The following is a 14,730-nucleotide window of genomic DNA, read 5'->3' on the forward strand; positions in this document are numbered from 1 at the left end:
GTTCATCACAGAGCTGAAGTTAGATCTCTGGCTCCATGACTTTCCCTGGTAGCTGGGGGTCACTGGGATGGTGGGGCAGCTGCCTAGCTGGAGCCTGGGACTCACGTACCCCCCACCCCCTCTCTCGCAGAGTTATGTCATGCCCAGGCCAGCAGGGGGCTCCATGAGGATTCATAGAAGATGCCCCGCGTCTCGGCGCCTTTGGTGCTGCTTCCTGCTTGGCTCGTGATGGTCGCCTGCAGCCCGCACTCCCTGAGGATCGGTAAGTGTGGCCCGGCTTGGGGCATTGCCCCCACCCACTATCCCAGGTGTCCACAGGGGACATGAGAGTGCTGCATAGGCCCTGGGGAAGCCGCCCAGCCTGTGCGCTGTGCCCTCCCTGAGTGTGGCTGGGGTGGAGACGCAGGTGGTGGTGGTAGTGGAGGCCGCTGACAGGTGACTACTCCAATCTGGTCAACCTGCCGAGCTCCCTGGCGACTAGAATAATGATGCTGAGAATCCCCTGGTGCAGTTGATATGGGTTCAGCCTAGCCGGTTGAGAGGCACAGGTCGTGGTGGTGGAGGCAGCTGACAGCTGACCACTCTGATCTGGTCCACCTGCCGAGCTCCCCAGCCACTAGAATAAAAATGCTGATAACTCCCTGGTGCAGTCAATGTAGGTTCATCCTAGCTGGTTAAGAGGCAGCTGTCGGGAAAGGAGAGTGAGGATGGCTGTGGGGATTCCAAATCTAAGGCTGGAGACAGGAGAAGAGGCCCCTTCTTTCCTGTGATCAGTCCAAGAAGTCTTCCTGGAGAGCGTGCTGTGTCTACAACTTGGAAGAAGCCAGGAGTCTGCTGGGGTGGCCTGGCTGCTTGGAAGGGCCCTTGACATTGGGTCTCCTTGCGGTGGCCTGGCTCTGAGAGGTAGGGCAGGGTCATGTGAGTCTCTCCCTTGCCTTTTTACTGTGGGATTCCCATTCTAGATGTGGGCAGGTGGGCTTTCACCTGAGCCCTCAGCACCCCATCCCTGGAGGGGTGGTCCTGGGAAGTCAGGTGTCTTCTCCCTGCCAGGACTGAGTAAGACTTGTCACCTGTAGATTGAGGCTCTCCAGATCCTAAGTTCTGGGGACATAGCCAGCCACAGGGACAAGGACACATTTCAGTCCAGCAGGCACAGTGTGGTCATCTGATAGCCCAGCAACAGAGAACCTGTGGAGTCAGGACAGATGTGGGGTGTCAGGGATCAGGGGTGTCTGTGTGTATATGGGGGATGGGGGTTAGTGTGGACAGGTGGGTGGCACATAGCAGTGACAAACTCGGACAGGTAGGTTGTTGGTTACAAGACGACCCATCCAACAGCAGGGGTAGGGTTAAGTGAAAGCCCTAGAGGGACTTAAATACCAGGCAGGTTACCCCGACGGATAACCACACGAGGCCCCTCTTCCCACACTAGGGGTGGGGTTTGGGTGGGAGCAAAGGCAGGAATATGGATCTTAAACCTGAGCCTGAAAGCGTTAGAGGCTGACTTAGGGCAAAGATGGCATGATGCTGAATCTCTGGAAGTTGACTTAAAGCGCCCAAACTCCTCCAGTCGCATTCAGGTCGGTGCACTGGTGGTGGTCAGGAGCCATGGTGTGGGCAGAGGTGGGCGAGCTGTCGAGACTGGGCTAGGCTAGCTGTCACAGGCTGGACGCCCGGCCTGCATGTGTGTGAGCTGCTCTGTTTTACCTTGCGATCACAGTTTTTCATGCAAATGCAGAGGAGCTGATTGGAATCAGCAACATGGACAGGTGACTCAGTTCTCCCCGTCACTCTGCCCTCGATGCACTGCTCTGCATGCTTAAAAAAAAGATATTAAAAAACAAAATCTTCCCTCCCTCTTCTCTGTCCATTTTTACAGAAACTCCCTTACCTAATTTAATTCTGCTTAGCAGCAATGCAAAACGGTTTATATCCTTAAGATGTTTAATTTAAAAGATGCCTACAGTTACTTAGCATTTGCTGTGAGGTTTTCTCCCCCTCTAAATGAGTGAATAAAGTGGTGACCCATCAATTTCCATTCGTCGCTAATGGGAAACAGAAAGGGATTGAGCCAGAATTGGCAGCACCTCATGGCCTTGCGTCTCTCGACACTGTGCTCCGGGAGGGAAGCAGAAAGCAGAGCTGACAGATCCCTTTCTTGGCTGCCATGGCAGAGGGCTTCAAAGGGACCCCTCGTGCTCCCAAACCCACACTCTGAACAATGCTTGTCCAGTTCTGTCAAGACTGCTGGCCCTCAGTTTTGGTTCATGTTAGGCCACTTCCAGCCACTTTCCAGCCAGGAGGCCTGCTGGCTGGCAAGGTCAAACTAGACCTAATCTCCTGCAGAGGCCAGGAAGCGGAGTTAAGCCAACAGAAAGAGAAGAAAAGAATAACCCAAACAGCAGTGCCAGGACCCATTCTTCCTGTCTCCTTGGTTAGCCTGGGTGCCAGGAGCTTTTTAAAAGTCTCCCAATCCTTATGGATGGAAAGGTGCTAATTACATGGACTCCAGAGGGTGTGTGGAGTAGGGCAGGGATAGGAAGAGAAGTGGGTCAAGAAAACACAAGTAGCTGTGCTGAGCAGCAGGCGGCCTTGCACGCGGATGAGCTGGCTGGCGTTAACCGTGCGGAGGTCTCTGGGGTCCTTGAGAGGCTTATGGGAAGGGAAGGGGCTGCTGCTCCTCTCACCATTTTGGGGGTCACTTTTTCTTGCAGTTGGATTTTCTTGGGGTTTTCCCCAACCCCAGCCTTAGAATGGGTGGCTCTCAGAATGGTGCTGCATGAAGAGACCAGGGATCTCAGAGATATATTGCCTTGTGCGCTCCGTCCTCAGCCCCACTTGTCTGCTGGTGACAATATGGATGTTTGGACAGAGGCGGCCGAACCCATTACCCTGCCTTGTGACGGCTGTTTTTCATTCAAGTAAGGCACAGGGCAGGAGACACAGCCAAATTATCTATTACAGTGTTTGGTGTTTACCCCTCGAATGAGGTTTTGGGTAAAAGAAAGGGATTTTATTTATGGCTGTGAGACTGGCTGCATAAATTCCCCAAATTCTCACACATATGTCAACCCCTTCCGTCATCTATCTTCTGAAAATGTTTTTTGATTTTGCTTCTGTCCCTCTGGGTCCTCTGAGTGATGACTGTGGAGCTACAAGTTAATAAATGCCCTAAGAAGACCCCACCCCATCTCTGCACGCCCCCTCCCACCATTTCTTAAAGAGACCAGAGATCATCATCATTCTTAGATCCAGAAGGGACTATAGGATTCATTATCTAACCTGGTCATCTTGCAAATGAGGAAACAGGGCTGCATCGGGCAGTGGTTTGGCCAAGGTCACCTGGCAAGTAGGGGTCTGGCTGGTGGCCGCTGGCACTGGTGCTGGCATCCTTGACTCCTCTTCCAGTGCTCTCTTCTCTGTGTACCCATGGGCTCCCTTAGCTACTGGGAAGCAGAATCACCTTCAACAGTATGAGAAGATTATGTTTTCTTATAGTTTTCTCCAAACCTGTTCAGAAAACATTTCAGACATTAGCTAATGTGTTGCCCTTGCTCCTAACACCTTGGGTATGCGTTAAGTATTTGTTAACTGAATGAACACTAGGCTCCAAGCCTACCTCTTGTTACTCCTTCCTCAGCTCTGTGTTTTAGCTACACGGAGCCACTCCCTGTGAGCCAAGTATACTAGGAAGATTTACTCCTGGCTTTACCCATTCCCCTGCTCTGCCTGTAGTGCTGTTCCTCCCATTCCATCTTCTCGACCTGTAAAACAAATCCAACTCTTCCTCCTCCCCCTCCTCCTCTTCTTTTCCTTCGTCTTTCTCCTCCATCATCATCAGCTTAAATGGCTCTTCCTCTGCAAAGCCCTTTCCCGATATCATCCTGTTCGTAAGAGGGAGAATTCATCTTTTTCCTACCATCCCCCCATTCCCCCAGCACATAACATCTGTTCCAGCATTTACCGTGTTATATTCTAATGATTATGGCATTGTTCCACTAGACTCTGAACTCCAGGGGAGAGTGACCCCCTGACAAAAGGGCCCAACACATGATGCATACAAGTGTATGGCTCCAGCTCAATGAATGTGATGAATAGATGACTCGCATGGCCCTTGCAAGACTGGGTTTTCCGATAACATGTTTGGTATCGTTATTTTAAATGGCACTGTTTTACCTATTGCATAAAGAGGTAAACTTACTGGAGCAAGCAGAAGAGAAAGGAGAAAGAGGAAAAGGAGAAAATGTTCATCTATCTGTCTTACTTAAAAGAGAATAGGAATGGGCTGAAGGTCCTGGTTGGATTCTACTGAAAATTTTGGCAGTAATATAAACACAATGATACAATTATTCGTTCATTAATTCACTCAACAAATACTGATTGAATGCTGTGTGCCATGCACTGAGGTTGCAGTGCTACACAGTAATAATCAAGATAATAACTCCCACTCTGCCCGGTGCTGGGCTAGGGATTTCCGATATCTCAGTCAGTCTCATTGGAATGAACAATGCCCTGTTATAGATGAAGAAACAGAGGCTCAGAGAGTTTAAATAACACATCTAAGGTCACACAGCTACTGAAATTTGAACCTGTCTGTCTCCAAAGCTGTCTCTTCCTGCTCTCCTGGAGCTAATGACGCCCTGGAAACATTTGGGATATCCCATTATCATGGCCATCAGATTAAATATATTGTGTTCTCCTGGTAAGGGAATTGAAAGATGGCAAAGAATCATCATTGCTAATATAGTTTCTTGCTCTTTTTTGGATTTTTTTTTTTTTTTTTACCTCCAAAACATTTCTAAAGGGCACAAAGTCTAGCTGAGAGATGAGGAAACTGAGGCATAGGGATTTCAGAGGCTCAGTCCAGGTGGCAGGGGAAGTTCTGCTCAGCATGGGTATACTAGACACACCAGCAGGTTATTGTAGCAATTGAATCTCTCTTGTTGAAGGTTTCCTTGTGGGGTAAAGCAGCAAGAGCCTGGATTTATTTGACCCTCTGTCTTACGAGGACCCCCCAGGCACTTTACAACTGTTATTTTTTACTTAGTTGGTTTCCCCTCAACGAACTCCAATCCTGTACAGAGAATGTTCAACATGGAACATTGAAATATTATAAAGATAAAGATAATAGGAGAATTTGGAGAGACAAGGGGAAAGAATAAAAAACACCAGTTTCTTATCCTGTTATGCTGTGTATTAAATATATCTGATCCACCGAGATTCAAATATACCAGGTGAATTCTTTGCCTTGTAGTGGATTCACCATGGATATATTTTTTTTCTTTTGAGTAGTGGGCTCCTCTGATAATGGTAGCACATTAAATTTTGATCAGCATGCAGCTTTTCATCTCATTTCCAAATTGAGTCACCCATATAGACAATCAATTGGTCTTTCACATTAGTGACAAATAGAAATTGATGACTTTCTCCTTCATTTGTCACCTAGAGGGGGAATATAGAAGGATTTCTAGGACATAAATCTCTCCCCTGGTGACCATCTTAGGGAGGGTGTGTCTTCCATATTCATGTCTGTATTCCCAGAGTCTAGCACAGTGCCTGGCCCACAGTAGTGGGCTTAGTAAATTTTTGCTAAATGAATTACCTGTGGCAAGTTTTGAATTTAGAGCTGACCCATCAGTTTGCAAACGTCTCTTCCCCCAGGAATTGGTCAAGTTTTAAAAATGCCAACCAATGTTATTGTCAGCCCATTAAATATATAATTAGAAGAGTAAATATTTTACCAAAAGAAAAAAAAGTCCACGTGTGTGTCTGCACAGACTTGTGCTTATGTAAGGCCATCTCTCCTCTCCTCCTTGGTCCTCCCCTGCCACCAACACATTTTGGGGTGGCTGAGGGAGGTGTGGCTGTAGGGAGAGAGAGATCCAGGCTGGCATGCTATTGTGTCATCCATCTTCCCTTGGTCTTCAGGAGCACCACACAGGGTGCTTTGGGGATGTTTATTCTCTCTTTCGCCCTTTCCAGAACCCATCGTGCACTGTGACTTCATCCATAGTCTCTTCTGCTGAGAAGTTAGACATGAATTAGGCCTAGATACTCCATTTTACAGATAAGAAATCCTGGGCTCCCAAAAGGTGAAATGAATTGGTGAATGCCCTTTTGGCAGTGCCAGGACTCCTGACTCCCAACTGCCTGGGTGACATCTGTGCCATGGTTTGTAGTGTGTAGCGTGTTCTTACACACATTAATTCTGTTTCCCCAGTGCCCTGCGAGGCAGGTCGATGTGAGCACATCTTGTAGAGAGGAGCCTGAGGCTCCCAGGTTTGTGACTTGCCCAAGCTTGCAGAGGTGGGTGGTCAGGGAAGAGGAAGAGTGGCCACATCAAAGGGGGTGGACTGAGAAGCATCTGAGGACAGCGTTGGGGCTGGGTCCTGAATAGCCTGCTGGCAGTGTGTTCTTGACAAGTGAGATCTGAATGCCACCAGGAGCCAGTGTGCTGATGCCTGGGGCCTCACAAAACCAGGCTGAGCTAAAGAGAAAAAGTGCTTAGGTAATGGCAGCAAGCATTTGTAAGTTTTGCTTATTTATTTATTTATTGAGATGGAGTCTCACTCTGTCACCAGGCTGGCGTGCAGTGGTGTGATCTCGGCTCACTGCAACCTCTGCCTCCTAGGTTCAAGCAATTCTTCTGCCTCAGCCTCCCGAGTAGCTGGGACCACAGGCGTGAGCCAACACATCCAGCTAATTTTTGTATTTTTAGTAGAGACAGAGTTTCACCATGTTGGCCAGGATGCTCTTGATCTCTTGACCTCGTGATCTATCCACCTTGGCCTCCCAAAGTGCTGGAATTACAGGTGTGAGCTACCGTCCCTGGCCTCTACTGTTCTGTTTTCTTAAGCATATTGTGATTGATCACTGGAAAGGGTCCCACTGGCAGAAGTGTCAGGCATGAAGGGATGGAGCTGTTGTTTCGTATTTGAAGTCTTAGATAACAGCTGATTTCCATATCATTTTGGTATGTGACTGCCTGTATTCATTTGTGCTAGAATGGCCTGGGTATCTCCAGGCTCTCAACAGATATTACGGCCTGATGCTATCTATTCTGTTGGCTCGAGCACATGGCCAGTGGACCTGACTGGCAGTATTGGATTCAATGGGACGAACATCTATTGAAAGAGTGATGGTGATATTTCATCAGAATTTCAAAAACCTGTCTCCAGCTCTGTGAAGTCATTTACAAAAAATCTTGGGATGTGGAGTGAGTCACTAGCAAGCTCTATTTTGGTAGGGGGCGGGTGTTGGAGTAGAAATTATGGAAAGAGGTTTTGATTTCAAGTAAAAAAGTGTTTTCCAGGCAGATGGAATGGGCTTTTTTGGATACCAAGGTCCCCATACCTGGAGACGGTCACAGATAGGTTGGACTGGGATATCAGCATCAAATGTGGTATTGGATTTGTTACCTCTAAGCCTCCTTCTGGTCTGGGATTTGGTGATACAATCTTTTCACCTTTGGTCTCTTCTCATCCTCTCATAGGGAGGCATTTCACTATTGTTGTGTCCACATTAATAGCCATTAACAAGAGCTTAGAATTGAGGCAACCATCTGCCTAATTTAAGCCATGACCCCATTTGGCTCCAATCCCTTGGATAAGCCAAGTAGGACGTAAGAGCCCTGCTAATTCTTTCGTTCTGTTGATGTAGACCTGGGCTGTCCAGCTGCCTTCTTCCTCCCTATGGCCACTGATGGCCAAGCTGGAGAAGCACAGGCAATGTGGAAGCTGCTGCTAGACCTCAGCTGAGCGCCTGCGTGGGTGGGACGCGTGCGTGTGCATCGCCGGAGCCAGCACATCCCACTCACAGCCTCGCAGCTCGTCAGCAGGCAAGACAGTGGTCACACTTAGCTCTCATTAGTCTGGATAAACAGGCACACGTTCCCTATCGGCTTTACGGGGGCTGGGGCTCGGCTAGGGGGAAAACGTGGGCAGCAGGGTGCTGCAGACAGCTGTCAGGCTACCCGGCAGTCCCTCCATGTCCCATTGGTGTGTGTTTCCTCCCATTGAGCTGAGATATGTTGCCTGGGCAGCTCGTGTGGGCCCAGCCAGCGAGACCCAGTAAGCCCACACTGATGAGGAATGGTGTGGAGAGGACACTGACCAGTCAGGCTCAGATGTGCACGCATTGGCAAACACAGTTCTCTGGCCGGGTAGACAGTGCCACTGTGCTGGACTCATGAGGCACCGTGACTCAGTCTAATACCCAACCCTGACTAGGGGTCTCTGAAATTGAGACTCTATCTACCTGTTATGAGTATGACCTCTTTAGAAAAAAGGTTCCTCATGTCTGTAGTGCCAGTTACTTGGGAGGCTGAGATGGAAGGATCACTTGAGTCCAGATGTTTGAGGCTGCAGTGAGCTATGGTAGCACCACTGCCCTCCATCCTGGGTGACAGAGTGAGACCCTGTCTCATAGATAGATACTTAGATAGATAGATAGATAGATAGATAGATAGATAGATAGATAGATCTGTAGGTAGGTAGGTAGAGAGATAGATAGACAGATAGATAGGTAGGTAGATAAAGAGGTAGGTAGATAGATAAGTAGGTAGATAGGTAGGTAGGTAGAGAGGTAGGCAGATAGAGAAAGAAAGAGGTAGGCAGACAGAGAGAGATAGGTAGGCAGATGAAAGAAAGAAAGAAAGAAAGAAAGAGAGAGAAAGAGAAGAAAAAGAGAAAACAAAAGAAAAAAAGGAAAGAAAAGAAATGAAAAGAAAGAGGCTTACCACTACCCCAGGGCAGCCATCAGCCCCAGCCCTTTACACTCCCATCACTCCCTATGTTTTGGGTGGGGAATCAGCCTCAGCAGGATTGACTGGTCATCTGGGGTAGTCCACAAGATTTCTCACTCGCCTCTCGGTCTCTTCCACTGGACTCACCCAGGTTCCTTCAGTGGCTTTTCATAGGATTGAAGAATGGAGTCAGATGTGTTGTGGGGAACACTGGAGTTGGCTCTCGGGAGGCTCTAGCATAGCGTGCTTATTAACACCAGGAGCGTGGGTTCTGGAACCAGGCTGCCCAGATATGAATCTGAGCTCCATTCTTTACTAGCTATATGAACTTGGGGAAGAACAAAATTTCCCAGTGCCTCCATTTCTTCATCTATAACATGGGCTAATAGTAGTCCCTGTTTTATGCTTTTATGAGAATTCAGTAAGTTCCTTCATAGAAGCACTTAATGGTGTCAGGCATACAGTTAAGTGCTACGTAAGTGACATCTCTGATTGATAATACCACTACTGGGCCAGCCTGTCTCCATCTCTAGCCTTTGCCTGCCCAGATCACTCTTCCCCATTCCTCCACCAAATCTTGTCTTCCCTTTTGTTAAATCCTGCTTTAAACTCACCTTGTTCTAGGAGATGAGAATCTCCACCATGTCTAAGGAACTTTTCCTTCCAAAGCATGGGTATGTGTGTGTTTACACACTCATGTGTGGGTTGCACTCTTTCTGGGCACTTACCCCCCGCCCCCTATTTCTGTGCAGGCATTTTTTTGAAAACTTGTTTGAATTCCATCTACCCTGGGAGGCTAAGAGCGTCCTGAGGAGGGGAGCTCTGGCTTTCCTACCCTCTTAGCACGGTGGACTCCACACAGGAGCAGTTTTCCCAGGTATTGACTAATGGAGATGAATGATTCCCCTTCTTAAAAACCTTTTTTAGCTGCTGGGCTCCCTATTTAGTGGGCTCCCTATTTTTCTTCTTCCTTTTACAGCAAAGCTCTACAAAGGAATTACCTATTCAAACTGTCTCCATTTCCTATTCTCTCTTTCCGTATCAATAAGACCCTCTCCAACCAAACCCTCAGCCCCGAGCATTGTTGCACAGATTGCTAAATCCAGTGATCAGTCCCCAGGCACCAACTTACTGGACTTAACAGCGGCATTTGACATAGTCTTTTCCTCCCTCTGCCTTGAAACACTTTTTCACTTAGCTTCTAGACCACATCACGTCTCGTTCTTGCCCTGTTTCTGGCCATTCCTTCTCAGTCTCCTTTGCCTATTGCTCCTCATCTCTTAATCTCTAAAGATGGATGTGCCTGAGGGCCCAGTTCTGAAATCTCTTCTCTGTGTATGCCTACTCCTGTGGTGATCTCATGCAGTCTTAGGGCTTTAAATGCATCTGTATGCTTATGACTCTCTCATCTCATCCCCAGCTCTGACTCTTCTCCAAAACTCCAGGCTCATCCCCACTGGGATGTCTAACAGAAACCCAAATTTGCCATGTCCACAATTGAGTTCTTGATTTTCCCCTCCATGCCTGCTTCTCCTGCTGTCTTTCTCCCATTTCATAAATGGTAATGCCATTCTATTTATGTAGACATAGGCTCCAAACCTTGGAGTCATCCCTGATCTCACCTTTCTCTGATACCCGCACCGTCTCTATCAGCAGTCCTGTTGACTCTGCCTTCCAAGTACATCCAGTACAACCCAACTGCTTCTCACCACCTCAGCAGGTGCTTCCCTTTTCCAAGCCAGTAATATTTCACCCTGGATTACTGCAAACCTTTCCCGTTAGTTTCCCTGCCTCTTTCTTGCCCTCTCACTTTTTGTTCTCAAATTGGCAGCAAAACTGACTCTTTTAAGATGTAAGTTAGATTGTGTCAGTCCTCTGCTCCGGTCCTCTGCTGACTTCCCATGTCAGAATAAAAGATGGAGTCCTCACAGTGGCCCACAGGGCCATCCATGAATGGCCCTTTATTCTGGTGAATTTTATTGTCATTTCCTACCACCCTGCCTCTCACTCATGCCCCAGCGCCAGATCCACTGCTTTCTTTGCTTTTCCTCAAATGCACCAAGTGTGCTCCTACCCCAGGACCCCTTGCACCTGCTGTGCTGCCTGCCTGGAACACACCTCACTTGGATATCTGCATGGTTCACTCTCTCATGCCATGCAGGTCATGCCCTGATCATCCTTTAGCCCTTCCTTTGCCCCTGACACTTTCTGTCCTTCTCTGCTTTCTTTTTCTTCTCTATTTTTCTATATTTCTCCTAATGCTATCCCTCCCCTTGTCCCCCAGCTCTTAACAGGCCCCAGTGTGTGATATTCCCCTCCCTGTGCCCATATGTTTTCATTGTTCAACTCCCACTTATGAGTGAGAACATGTGGTGTTTGGTTTTCTATTCCTTTGTTAGTTTTCTGAGAATGATGATTTCCAGCTTCATCCATGTCCCTGCAAAGGATGTGAACTCATTCTTTTTTATGGCTGCATAGTATTCCATGGTGCACACGTGCCACATTTTCTTCATCACGTCTATCACTGATGGGCATTTGAGTTGGTTCCAAGTCTTTGCTATTGTGAATAGTGCTGTAGTAAACTTATACATGTGCATGTGTCTTTATAGTAGAATGATTTATAATCCTTTGGGTATATACTCAGTAATGGGATTGCTGGTCAAATGGTATTTCTAGCTCTAGATCCTTGAGGAATCGCCACACTGTCTTCCACAATGGTTGAACTAATTACACTCCCACCAACAGTGTAAAAGCATTCCTCTTCTCCACATCCTTTCCAGCATCTGTTGTTTCCTAACTTTTTAATGATCGCCATTCTAAATGGCATGAAATGGTATCTCATTGTGGTTTTGATTTGCATTTCTCTAATGACCAGAGATGATGAACTTTTTTCGTATGTTTGTTGGCCGCATAAATGTCTTCTTTTGAAAAGTGTCTGTTCGTATCCTTTGCCCACTTTTTGATTTTTTTTTTCTTGTAAATTTGTTTAAGTTCCTTGTAGATTCTCGATATTAGCCCTTTGTCAGATGGATAGATTGCAAGCATTTTCTCCCATTCTGTAGGTTGCCTGTTCACTCTGATGATAGTTTCTTCTGCTGTGCAGAAGCTCTTTAGTTTAATTAGATCCCATTTGTCAATTTTGGCTTTTGTTGCAATTGCCTTCGGTGTTTTAGTCATGAAGTCTTTGCCTATGCCTATGTCTGAATGGTATTGCTTAGGTTTTCTTCTAGGGTTTTTATGGTTTTAGGTCTTACATTTAAATCTTTAATCCATCTTGAGTTAATTTTTGTATAAGGTGTAAGGAAGTGGTCCAGTTTCAGTTTTCTGAAAAACTGGCTATGGCTAGCCGGTTTTCTCAACACTGTTTACTAAATAGGGAATCCTTTTCCCATTGCTTGTTTTTGCCATGTTTGTTTAAGATTCAGATAGTTGTAGATGTGTGGCATTATTTCTGAGGCCTCTGTTCTGTTCCATTGGTCTATATATATGTTTTGGTACCAGTACCATGCTGTTTGGTTACTATAGCCTTGTAGTATAGTTTGAAGTCAGGTAGTGTGATGCCTCCAGCTCTGTTCTTTTTGCTTAGGATTGTCTTGGCTATACAGGCTCCTTTTTGGTTCCATATGAAATTTAAAGTAGTTTTTCTTTTCTAATTCTGTGAGGAAAGTCAATGGTAGCTTGATGGGAATAGCACTGAATCTGTAAATTACTTTCAGCAGTATGGCCATTTCCATGATATTGATTCTTATAAGCATGGAATGTTTTTCCATTTGTTTGTGTCCTCTCTTATTTCCTTGAGCAGTTGTTTGTAGTTCTTCTTGAAGGTCCTTCACATCCTTTGTAAGTTGTATTCGTAAGTATTTTATTCTCTTTGTAGCAATTGTGAATGCGAGTTTACTCATGATTTGGTTCTTTGTCTATTATTGGTGTATAGGAATGCTTGTGATTTTTACACATTGATTTTTTTATCCTGAGATTTTGCTGAAGTTGCTTATCAGCTTAAGGAGTTTTTGGTCTGAGATGATGGGGTTTTCTAAATATACAGTCATGTCATCTGCAAACAGAGACAGTTTGACTTCCTCTCTTCCTATTTGAATACCCTTTATTTCTTTCTCTTGCCTGATTGCCCTGGCCAGAACTTCTAATACTATGTTGAATAGGAGTGGTGAGGGAGGGCATCCTTGTCTTGTGCCAGTTTTCAAAGGGGATGCTTCCAGCTTTTGCCCCTTGGGTATGATATTGGTTGTGGGACCATCCTCTAGCCCCATCCTCTGCCCCTCACACTTTCTGTCCTTCTTCTCTGTTTTATTTTTCTATAACATTCATCATCATCTGACATATGGGTCCTATTGTTTATTGTCTGAATCTTCCCATAGGGAAAAACCCTTTGTTTTGTTCTCTGCTGTATCCCCAGCACTTAAGACTGAGTGCTTGGCATATAGTAGGTGCCCACTAAATATCTATTGAATGAATGAATGAATGATGCAGACCCAAGGGAGGTCCCAAGGGAGCTTTAAATTTGAAAGCTTTTGAAAGGCAGAGATGGGCGGTCTTATGGACAGAGGCAGCCCTTAACAATTGCTCCTTGCCGACGACAGTGCAGTGACGCTCCTGGCTCCCTGTCCCCATATTCTCTGATCCCTGCAGCCAAACCCCAGGTCCTGAGGCAAACCTTTTTCCTGTTCAGAGGAAGCCCAAGCCATCAGTTTAATGCCTCAGCATCAATCTGAGTTGGTCTTCCATTGTCCCTCAGGCTCTTGGCGTATAGTTCACCAGCACTTGTGTTTCCCCTGCAGTGCCTAAGTCTTCTCATCAGGTCTGAAACTTCACTTTGGTGCTCTAACTGTGCCCATGCTCCTCTGGGACTATGGTCAGACCTTTTTTGTCTCAGTCTTGCAGGAGCCTGGAGACCTGAACCTGGACCTAGCATCTCAGCTGGGATTGCTCCTGACCTCCAGCTCTTTCCTGAAACTGTCATTGTTGGTAGTTTCAGGAAACTGGAGGAGCCTTGACCGGTTCTGGCTGTTTGCTTTTCCTTAGATTCACAAAATCTACATGATGGCTGGGACCTCAAGTAGTTCATTCCTCATTTGAATTATTCTGACCATTGGTTTTTCTTTCTATTGAGCCTGACGCTATCTCTCTGTGTCTACTGTTCTAGCTCTGCCTGCCCCTTGCGGCCATACAGAATAGGCCTGGTGCTCTTCTCTGTGATGGCACCTCTGAGACCCACAACACTATCATTTTATGACTCCTAGAATCTTCTTTCTTCCAGAGATGTACCATTAGTGCCTTTGATGCTTCCTTCCATCTCATGGTTTGGATCCAATTCATCAACCTGGTCATTCTCCTCCAAATTAGTTTTCTTTTTTCTCCATCCTAGTCAGGATATGATCCCCCAAATCAGAGGCAGGCACTCTTTTCACCTGCTTTTCATCCACCAGAGACACCTGCTCCAGCCTGGTGGGGATCCAGCCTCTAGGTTCAGAGCCCCTTGTTGAACCCATTCCCACTCAGCCCCAGCTCTGGCTGGCCAGTCTTCCGGTTAAAGAGAGCCAATCTAGATCTTGACATGTGCCCGTAAAATGCACCCCGCCACCAGCCCTTGCTCTTCATAGATTGGGCTTTGCTGTCAATACCCAGAGCCGAGGCTGCTCTTTGAAACCCCTGCAGCAGGTTGCCCCAGTGTCGAAAGATCACTGCATTGAGGGGCCAGGTGCTGGGAGCTTCCCTAAGTGAAATCACCTCCTTAGCTTCCTCCAAGCTGTGCTGTTCCCATCCGTTCTAGGACATGGTCTTTCAAGCACGGAATGACACAGACTGGGGAGGGAATGCCACTTCTCTGGGAACACTTGCAAATTTCCCCTAGCGGCAGGGATCTAACAACATGAGACTTTGAGCTTTCAGCTCACAGATGAAAGAACAGGGATTTTCCCAGTGATGACAGAAAAGGGAAACATATCGCCTTGGGGGCCCCAGCAGGAATC

At 46.8% G+C, this 14,730-nt stretch overlaps 1 protein-coding gene across 1 annotated transcript in view; it reads left to right on the forward strand.

Annotated features, from left to right (window-relative positions):
* Window positions 1-14,730, forward strand: part of GRIK4 (glutamate ionotropic receptor kainate type subunit 4) — a 388,236-nt gene that overhangs the window by 58,777 nt on the left and 314,729 nt on the right. Inside the window, exon 4 of the mRNA XM_021671204.2 lies at window positions 131-262. Coding sequence (XP_021526879.1) covers window positions 181-262 — 82 coding nt within the window. The 5' untranslated portion in view covers window positions 131-180. The remainder of the gene's footprint in view (window positions 1-130; window positions 263-14,730) is intronic.

Source organism: Aotus nancymaae, unplaced genomic scaffold (assembly GCF_030222135.1).
Source record: "Aotus nancymaae isolate 86718 unplaced genomic scaffold, 86718_ANA_hifiasm-v0.15.2.pri h1tg000012l, whole genome shotgun sequence".
In the NCBI taxonomy this organism is placed as follows: Eukaryota; Metazoa; Chordata; class Mammalia; order Primates; family Aotidae; genus Aotus; species Aotus nancymaae.